At 36.4% G+C, this 10,157-nt stretch overlaps 1 protein-coding gene across 1 annotated transcript; it reads left to right on the forward strand.

Annotated features, from left to right (window-relative positions):
* Positions 1-398: 398 nt before the first annotated feature.
* Positions 399-6,294, forward strand: LOC107804707 (putative voltage-gated potassium channel subunit beta). The gene is made up of 4 exons (XM_016628639.2): positions 399-1,112; positions 2,901-3,044; positions 4,858-5,022; positions 5,898-6,294. Exons 1-4 carry the CDS (start codon positions 543-545, stop codon positions 6,009-6,011), a joined length of 993 nt encoding a protein of 330 aa, XP_016484125.2. The 5' UTR covers positions 399-542; the 3' UTR covers positions 6,012-6,294.
* Positions 6,295-10,157: the final 3,863 nt, after the last annotated feature.

Consider the following 10,157-nt stretch of genomic DNA (forward strand, 5'->3'; position numbering starts at 1 on the left):
TTATGTGCACACTACCCTCTCCAAATCTCATTTATGGAATTACACTGAGTTTTTATTATTTTTGTTGTTATCTTATTTTTTCTGTCTGTTATTATTATTAACTTTTTTTTTGTGACTTCTGCCTTATTTTATTTATTTTTTTTAAATCGAGGATCTATCATAAACAATTTTTCTACCATGTGTAAAGTCGGTTTACACATTTCCTCGTGAAACTCATTGGGTATATTGTTGTCATTGTTTATATCACTCAAAAAAATGTGTTTGATAAAATAACAAGTGACGGTGAGTAATTATGAAAAGTGCATCAGATCACAGGGAAGGTCACTGCTTAGCGCAGTAGATCCCATCACACTCAAACAATCCTTATAATTTCTGCCAAGTGGAAACAGCTAAGCTACTACAAGAAATTTCACCACTTCAACTCCATCCCAAATTCTCATATTCCCCACTTTACTCCTTTCTCCTTCTGTTTCTTCCTCTTAAAACAGCAAATCTTCATTCCCTCTTTTTTCTTCTTGATCTGCCCCCCAAAATACGAAAAAATGCAAATGCAGTACAAGAATTTAGGCAGATCAGGCCTAAAAGTATCCCAACTTTCATACGGAGCATGGGTCACTTTCGGCAATCAACTCGATGTCAAAGAAGCTAAATCCCTCTTACAAAAATGTCGTGACCACGGTGTCAATTTCTTCGACAACGCCGAGGTTTACGCTAATGGAAGAGCAGAAGAAATAATGGGTCAAGCAATTCGTGAATTGGGTTGGAAAAGATCAGATATTGTTATATCTACTAAGATTTTCTGGGGCGGGTCGGGTCCAAATGATAAGGGTTTATCGAGGAAACATATAATTGAAGGGACGAAAGCTAGTTTGAAAAGACTGGATATGGATTATGTGGATTTGATTTATTGTCATAGGCCTGATGCTAGTACACCTATTGAAGAAACTGTTAGGGCTATGAATTATGTGATTGATAAAGGTTGGGCTTTTTATTGGGGAACAAGTGAATGGTCAGCTCAACAGATTACTGAAGCTTGGGGTGTTGCTCAAAGATTGGATCTTGTGGGTCCTATTGTTGAACAGCCTGAGTACAACTTGTTGTCTAGGCACAAGGTATTATCTTTTGACTCTGATTTTGGTATTTCCTTTTGTCAAATGCGAATTCAAGATCTAGAATTAGTCAGTTTAGAATAAATGTGATCTTATGTGTAGAGTCGGTGAGTTTAGAATAAATGTGATCTTATGTGTGAAGTCAATGAGTTCAGAATAAATGTGATCTTAGTGTAAGTCAGTGAGTTCAGAATAAATGTGATCTTATGTGTAGAGTCAATGAGTTCAGAATAAATGTGATCTATGTAGAGTCAGCGAATTCACAATACGTGTGATCTTGTGTGTAGAGTGAGCGAGTTCAGAATAAATGTGATCTTATGTGTAGAGTCAGTGAGTTCAGAATAAAGGTGATCTTATGTATTTTCATATGTATACATAAGTTCGAGCCAGAAACAATGAGTTTGGATTGTTTTGGCACGGAGTTCAAGAAAGAAAGGGATATTTTTAAAATTTGTGATCTAAAACAAATCATAGATATTTGTGTGGTTGTAAATCAATTAATTAAGGGTAAAATAGGAATTCTAAAGATAAATTATTTTAAAGTAAGGAAATGCGACATTCTTTTTGGGCCTAATTAAAAAAAAAAGGGTATCACATTAATTGGGACAGCTAAGTATTTGTTTTTTGTCATATGTGAATTTAGGATCTAGAGTCGGTGAGTTCAAAAATCAATATAAGATAGTCAGACAAGTGAAATGTGAAATATTGAGGAAGTTGGTTAATGGTGATAATACATGACAGGGTGTTTGAGGTAAAATAAGAGATTTTTTTTCTGTATAGGCAATATGGAAGGAGTGGGTTAGTGGTGATAATACATGACTGGGGGTTCGAGGTAAAATAATAGATATTTCTATATAGGCTATACTAATTAGTTGAGGGTTGTCTTTAGTCATGTTAGTACGTTTACTTTAAGTCTTGTGCTTTGTAGGAGTCCTTTGGTTCAGTCAATCGTTTCTTTCTAGGAGTCTTTTAACCCTAGCAGAGATTTGCATACCAGTAAAAAATATAGAGAACTGCTACTACTTTTTATTCTTATTTTGTATAATAGTGGCCTGAGTTGAGTTTTAATGAAGAAATACGGTCCGTGACCCCAAGCCGTTTGGTATTGAGGTCTGAGCATAGTATTAGTTGTTGCTGTTGTATCCTCTAGGTCTCTTTACAGCCAAATATTTTATTTCAAAACTGCATTTTTTTTTGATTTGCACCGGGTGTCCGAGTCTCTTCGAGCCCCGACTAATCCCGGGGGTGCACAGGCCCTCGGCAAGGAGTTTCCCGCAGGTGCACCACGGTTAATTCAGGTTTTAGCCAGTCCGATGGCCCTCGGAAATTGTTTGTACCCAGTGGGTTCAAAACTGCATTCTTTTACAGCTGTACATCTGTTGTGACAGCTTCAGTGTAGGATTTTCAAGGCGTTGCAAGTCTAATTTTGCTATTTATACATGGCCAAAATCCTTCACCCTTTTGTCGTATGAGGAGAAAAGATGTTGTTAGCTGTAGAAACTTCTGTGAACGCCTTGTCTGAGTATGCTATAGGAGGTCTAATATTGTCCGATGTTGCTTTTTCTTCAGGATCTGATTTTGATTTACGCTGCTTTTGTTTGAGTGATTTGGCTTCCAGAATCTTAGTTGCTTGCCATCTTTATGCTGATCACTACATGAATTGTCAGATTTTATCGCATTTGGTCTCTGCCTGTAGCTCCAATGTTAACTTTGCAAAAATGTCGTTCTCTGTATGTACAATTCGTCATTTGTTTTATTTCTAGCAATATGGACCTCATCGAATTGCTGCAGGTTGAATCTGAGTACCTCCCTCTGTATAGCAACTATGGCATTGGTCTTACGACATGGAGTCCTCTTGCTTCAGGTGTTCTGACTGGAAAATATAATGCAGGGAACATTCCAGCGGACAGTCGATTTGCACTGGAAAATTACAAGGTAAAACCCTCAAAGTTTTACAAGAAAATCCTGTTTATTGAAAACTGTATGCTGCCATTCTAATTGGATTTCTTATATTTACTCATGGTCGTCAATAGTTCCTTGTTCATAGCTTCCTAAAAAACTAAATCGGAAATTTCTATGACCAGCTGGTTGAGTAGTTAGACTTAAAGGAAGCTCAAGTTGCAAAAGTTGATTAAGAGTTTTGGGGCTCAACTAGTTAAAATACCCTTAATCGTAAGAGAAAAGAACTTCATAAAGAGTTGCACCAATAATTGGTGAAAGTTTTCCAAGGGAACTAAATTTTTTTTCCTTTTTTTTTTGAAAAAGAGAGGAGATTTGCAAGAATTATTAAAGTTTAATGTTAGATGAACCACGCCTGGAGATCTAAGTGAATAATGGTTGCCCGACTCATTCGAATCTGCTTAGAAGAGGCTTTGCCTTGTGCTATAGATTTAATTTTTTTGATCCAACAACTATTCTCAAAAAAATCTTTGCTCCGCAACTCAGAAGATATTAATCATCTCTCTTTGCACTGACCGGTGACTATTCAACTATACAACTATTTCTTTGCGTCTCTGATGTTAATGGGACTGCCTGGACAGCTAAGGCTTGCTATTATTATTAGCTGGTTGCGGAGAAAGATGAAGAATTTTTTTTTTGTTGAGAATACTGTCTAATGCTGTCTAATTCACTATACCAGCCTACATTCTGTGGGTAATAACTATTATGGAAAGAAACGAACAGTCGTCATTTTATAGGGATGACAGTAGCTTCACGTACACTCAAATACAAATGTTTCTACTTATTTACTTTTTGTACTAACTTAAAACATGTGTACAACCTATATAGTCTTTTTGAGTTCCTCGACACTCTACAGTAATAGTAGGACTTTCATCATTTGTATTTGAGTGTACGTGAAGCTACCTTCATCCCTATAAAATGACGACTGTTTAGGACTTTCATCTTTTTTAATCTCACACATTGTACATTTCAGCACCCACATAGGTGCTAATTCATTAACACTTTGTTTACTTTTCAAAAAAATAAGGGTTGCAGTTTTTAACCACTAATACGTAATGACAGCGAAAAACTATAGTAAAGAAAGAGTGATGCTAGTACAAATATTAGACCAGGTTTAGCATCACAATAATTCCTTTTTTTTTTGTACTACATTCCATGAATAAGATGGTATTGAAGAGTTAAAGTTCTCCAAATTTAAAATGATCTGAGGATATATCAAGCAATTAGTTTTTGTGGTTTTCAACCAGCATCCCCATTTATGAAAATGGACGGTTTCTCTCTGCCAAAAGGAATTTTTGCTTCCCTTAGACATGTAGATATCAAGCAAGTAGTTCTTATTTCCTAATGTTTGTGTGCAGATATCATTGTCCTGTTTTTGTATAATCCTAATCTAGAACATCAAAGGATTTAACCTTGTCTTATGTGCTAAAACCTTGAAGTATGAGATAAAAGTCACGCTAGTCTCTAAAAAAACAAGGAATAAAAATGCTATTGGCAGGTCGCTTCAGAGATTTTTTTTATTGTTCTTTAGGAGTTGTATTTGTCAGAAGAGGTTCAAGATTTTTGAGTTGCATTCCAAATAGAGGAACACAGGTCAAATAGTGGAAAGTGAAAGTTGTCCTTGCAAATAAGATCAGATATATGCTTGTGTGGACATATCCAAACTTCATGTATTGATCTGTATGCATGTGCATACTTTGTTGTTCATGTAAACATTTTCTTTGTCAATTGTCACTCTTCTAAACTTCTCCTATTCAAGAAACATGACTAGTAATCTTATACATTGCAGAATCTTGCCAACAGATCTTTGGTGGATGATGTGTTGAGGAAAGTAGATGGATTGAAACCAATTGCTGAGTCACTAGGTGTACCTCTACCGCAACTGGCAATTGCCTGGTGTGCTGCAAATCCTAATGTCTCATCCGTTATTACTGGTGCCACCAAAGAGTATCAGGTCCGTTAGTTTTCCATTTATGCTATCCCCGAGCTTTCCCTTTCAGACAATGATTCTTTTTCTTTAGTCTTGGCCTGAATTTTGTTAGCACTCAGTTCAAGTATTGATATCTCGAACATTTTTTATTTTATTTTTTAAATTGTATTTTTTTTTCGCATGCATTTTGAACATGGCATGATATAGAGTATTTTTATTGTATGCCACGTATTGCATTTATATTTATAGTTTTTAACCAAAAGTTTCCAATTATTGCATGTTTGTCTTTCTTTTTAGTTAATCATGTTGGTCTGTTAAACCTTTCTGAACACAATTTATATTTTCTACTTTCTAGTATATATTTATTAACTGAATTCAGGCCTGATGCCCCCTCTCCAAAACAAGTTAAAAGGGAGAAAAGGAAGTCCTCTTACTTTGCTTTCTGAAATAAGTTCTCTTATTGATTTGTTTTTACTCTTAATCTCTAATTAACTTAATTTCTAGAGACATCCACGGAGAAAACGATACAATCTTCTCTTCGGATTGTTCTCTTCTAGTACTTTGATTAGCATAATCTTAACTTTGTATCATGCTGGCAGAGCAAGAATTCTTAATTTGTAACTTCCTTATGTGCTTTAACGTAGTCTCCGAAGTTGGTGACATCTCTCCCTGGATTATGATCAGCTTACCAATCTCTAATTACAATCAATTTCCTTTTACTAATAGCTTCTTCATTGTGCTAGAGAAACTAAGTTTTTATAATATTGCCGAGAGGGCTTAAATGGGCGAGATGGGCAGTGAGAATTCGTATAGCTGACCACAACTTGCTTGGGATTAAGGCGTAGTTGTTTGTTATAGATTGCTTCTTCATATTAATCATTACATATTCATTAATGCAGATTGAAGAGAACATGAAAGCTATCAATGTCATTCCAATGTTAACACCTGCTGTGATGGAGAAGATTGAGGCTGTTGTTCAAAGCAAACCAAAGCGCCAAGATTCGTATAGGTAGATAAATTTTAAGATCCATTAGGTCTTAAGAGCACTACTATTTCCAGAATGAGTTTTCCTTGCGATGTATTTTGCAACTCCTATTGCTTGTCTTATGTTAAGTACATTAAGAGTTGGTGTTGTTTCTGAACCAACCTTTGATTTTGGTGAATTTTCTACTTTTCTTTGGGTGGATGAGATGTTGGCTTTCAGAGTTGGAATGAATATTGTCTTTAGTCTCTGCTTGTGAGTAGAGACTAACATACTTCTCAAATTGTTTATGTTTATCCTGTGACTTATAATGGTTACGTTTCTTCTAGATTACCTATTAAAGTTTAATGTAAAATTTTACTTCTATTGAGCTCTAGGTGATATGAAGGGCAGCCTGGTGCACTAAGCTCCCGCTATGTGCGCGGTCCGGGAAAGGGCCAGACCACAAGGATCTATTTTATGCAGTCTTACCCGGTATTTCTTCAAGAGGCTGTTTTCACGACTCGGACCCGTGACCTCCCAGATAAATTTAGACTCAGCAATTGGTTTAAGAACTGAGTATTTGTCGTTTCCAGTAAACCTCCAAGTTGAACTTTGGCTTGTTCTCAAACAAAATATTTGGTCTGAAAAACGGACTTCGAAATTTAGGAATTAAATCAAAATGTTTCCAGATAACAATAACTTAAGTTTTCACAAAATCTAACCACAAATTTCTCCAGATAAATCTTTTTCTTCTAAATTGTTCTATAATTAATCCAAAACCAAATTTGTTTCAAAAGAATTTTCATAAAAAGAACCCATAAAACCAGCACGTTGTTTTCAGAAAACCGGATTAGTATTCTTTTATCTTTAGATTGTGATGCCAAAAGCATCACATGAATTCACATCAAATGGTGCTGAGGGTACTGTATTACAGTTCCAACTTCCATGTCAAGAGAGCATATTTTATTTGGAAATCCATATAGAGGGAAATGGACAAGCAGCTGAATTTTGAGGAAAATCTCATCATTTCATGCCTTCTTTAAACGTAGTGGAAACAGATCAAGTGAAGACTAACCTCCATCATGAGGAAAAATACATAACAGCGCCATTAAAGAACAATGGGAAGAAAGGGCAACCCAGTGCACTAAGCTCTCGCTATGCTCGGGGTCCGGGGAAGGGACATCTCCACTTGGGTCTATCGTATGCAGCCTTACCCTGTATTTCTGCAAGAGGTTGTTTCCACGGCTTGAACCCGTGACCTCCTGGTCACAAGGCATCAACTTTAAAAGTTACGCCAAGGCTCCCCTTCTAAAAGAATAACGGGAAGAGGGACAGCAAATTGACTTTGCATTGATCAGAGAGCTTAACCATGAATAAGGTTAGTTATCTACATAGTGAATTTACAAGAGGTAAAAGGATAAGTGTTGATAATGCATGGTCTACCTTGGCATTAAAGCCAGAATTTGGCTTCTGATGATTCCCATGCTCGTCTGTATTTCAGCATAGACTGGAAAGTTTTGCGAGCAAATGGGTTGCAAGCTTGTTACAGCAGAATCAAGCACTTTTGCCACATCAGCGGGTGGAAACTGTCATTCGGTACACTTCTGCAATAATATACAATAGATAAACAAGTAATGTCAAGCATAAAGAAGGAAAATCCAGAGGTATTGTTGGGAATTGCAGAATGCCCACAGAAATATTCACATTAAGAAGGGACCTATATTTTTAGGTGGAAGACCTTCTAAGCCAAGCGGGAAACCAACGGCCTTGAAGGAGCAAAAAAATCACTACATGAGATCAGATACACTCAACACTCGAGTATCACAAAGTTCTCGAGGCCAATACACGCAAAAGTTTTGAACTTTCCTCACAAAAGAACATATGCGTTTCTTTCGGTGAAGTGGGGTGATAGCAAATGAAGAGGACCAAATCTCAAACTTGGTATCTTCTTTTTTCTTGTTTGAAAATATTTGTTAGGTAGAGCTAGATTTGGTTTGCTATTAGATGCGTTTGTGTTTTCACACTGCAGGTAGGAACGGTATAAGCAAAGTGAATGTGTCTTTGTCTCTCTTCCCTTATAAAGTTATTCAAATTCATAATACATTGTCTACTAGATTGATAAAGATTAAAATTGTTATCAAAAATATTGAAAAGAACGAGAAGCATCTTCTGGAGGTTATAAAGCATTTTATGTCATGCAAAAGCAACCCAACACTGAAATCCGAATTCCAGCAAAGGACAGAAAGTGATCGGTAATTGTTAGACCTGTTGTTACTAGGGTCTATAACCGCAGAAAAAAGGGTAAAAATAAGGCTTAAATGTAATTGTTTTATTTATTTATAATTATGTATCTGTTTTGGTAGTAGTTACCTAGCAGTTAACTAGCAGTTCGGACAGTTTATATTATACTAGGAAGAAAGGAAGACATGCAGTTTATTCTGTAATATTTTCTCTGGCAGATTTGGAGGTTAAGGTTCCTCAAAATACCTTGGTTGTTAGGTGTATTAATGTTCTAATTGTTGTTTGTTTCTCTGTCGAACTTATTCTGTTTGTTGGTAGCAATAAAGAATAGTTGAAGTGTTGTTCTGTATTGCAAATTCACTGATTACAGTTAGGAGAAATTCTGGTTTCCTAACATTTTTGGTATCATAGTCTTCATGGTTTCAACCACAATGGAAGGACGAATTGAAGGGTTAGAGAAAACAATGAATGAAGTACAAGAGGAGATTGGGTCAGTACGGGATTACCTAGGCCAGTTACGGGAGTGGATGCAGAAAAAGGATGAACATGATGCTGAAATTCTTCAACATATGAAGGGAAATCCCAAAAATCAAGCAGATCCAACTAAAGAGGCAGAAATAATGGCAGAAAATAGCGGCAATCAGGGAGGCGATGGACAACGTGAGGGGGTTCAACCACAATTTCGTGATGAAACACGTCCTAGAAGGCTAGAATTACCCTTATTCTCTGGTGATAATCCATATGGGTGGCTTAATAGAGCAGAGCGTTATTTTCATTTCAATGGCATTGATGACAAGGATAAATTGGAGGTTGCTGCTGTTTGTCTTGAAGGAAGAGCCTTAAATTGGTTCCAGTGGCGGGAGACAAGAATTCCAGTTGTCACATGGGATGTGTTTCGAGTAGCCATACTCCAACGATATACTCCATCACAGTTGGGGAGCTTATACGAAGTTTTGATAGGGTTGCAACAAACTGGAAGCGTGGCCCAATACAGAGAAGATTTTGAACTACTCTCAGCACCCTTGAAAGATGCCGACGATGAGGTTTTGATGGGAATATTTATCAATGATGTTACACCTTGTGTATTCGGCGTTATCATGATGTAAATGGGATAATTCGAGAGGAAGATAATTTCTATGAGATATTTAAATGATGCGATAGTTATACGTTAAGATTGGAAGTCATTTGAGTTGTGATTAAATATTCGACAAAGATCGCGCGTAAGTTACGGGTTTAAATTTCACTGGAATTTGGATAAAATGTTGATGAGCGTTTCTCTCAATATACTGGGAGTTATGGTGTGTTCTACCTACTGAATCGAAGGTCTATGAGTTTAGTTTCCAACGCAATAAATGGTTCGTTAATAAGACTTCGGAGTAGAGAGATATTAACATTTTCGTATAGGGGTGCACACTGTTACGGGAACAGTGTGCCTAGTCGGGTTTAGTCAAAATTTCTTTATTTAAATCAATTTTTAAAACAGAACCCCTGCGTTTTATCTTCTCCAAAACAGAACCAAAAACCTAGAGATTTCCTCTCAAACTTCTCCCATCCATCTAGCCAAGCATAACAACAATTTAGTCATCCTCAAGATGGAGAACACCATGGTAGCTTCGGAATCGTGAATTCTTCGGTGTTTCACTTTTCATAGCAAGACTTCGTCTTGTAATTTCGAATTTTGAGTAATTCTGGTCACATAAGGTATGATTTAACTTCCTCTTTGATATTTGTAAACTTCTACCGTAAGAATTCTTAAGAAATAGTTGAAACCTCTATAGAAATATTCTTGATTTTTTTTAGAAACCTCTCTTAATATGGCTTGATTGTTGGGGTTGTTCTATATGATTTTATTGTGTTGTTTGGATCTGTGAAGACATGGATGGAATTCTGTTGATGAGGAGATGTAGTAAAGTAAAATTTGGTGGTGTGTTGGGGGAAAATTAATCTACAAAAG

This window comes from Nicotiana tabacum, chromosome 20 (genome assembly GCF_000715075.1).
Source record: "Nicotiana tabacum cultivar K326 chromosome 20, ASM71507v2, whole genome shotgun sequence".
NCBI lineage: Eukaryota > Viridiplantae > Streptophyta > Magnoliopsida > Solanales > Solanaceae > Nicotiana > Nicotiana tabacum.

Coding starts and splice junctions, on each gene's coding strand:
- LOC107804707 (XM_016628639.2), top strand. CDS start 543: ATGCAAATGCAGTACAAGAATTTAGGCAGATCAGGCCTAAAAGTATCC. Junction 1,113..2,900: donor ACTTGTTGTCTAGGCACAAG/GTATTATCTTTT, acceptor GAATTGCTGCAG/GTTGAATCTGAGTACCTCCC. Junction 5,023..5,897: donor GTGCCACCAAAGAGTATCAG/GTCCGTTAGTTT, acceptor TCATTAATGCAG/ATTGAAGAGAACATGAAAGC.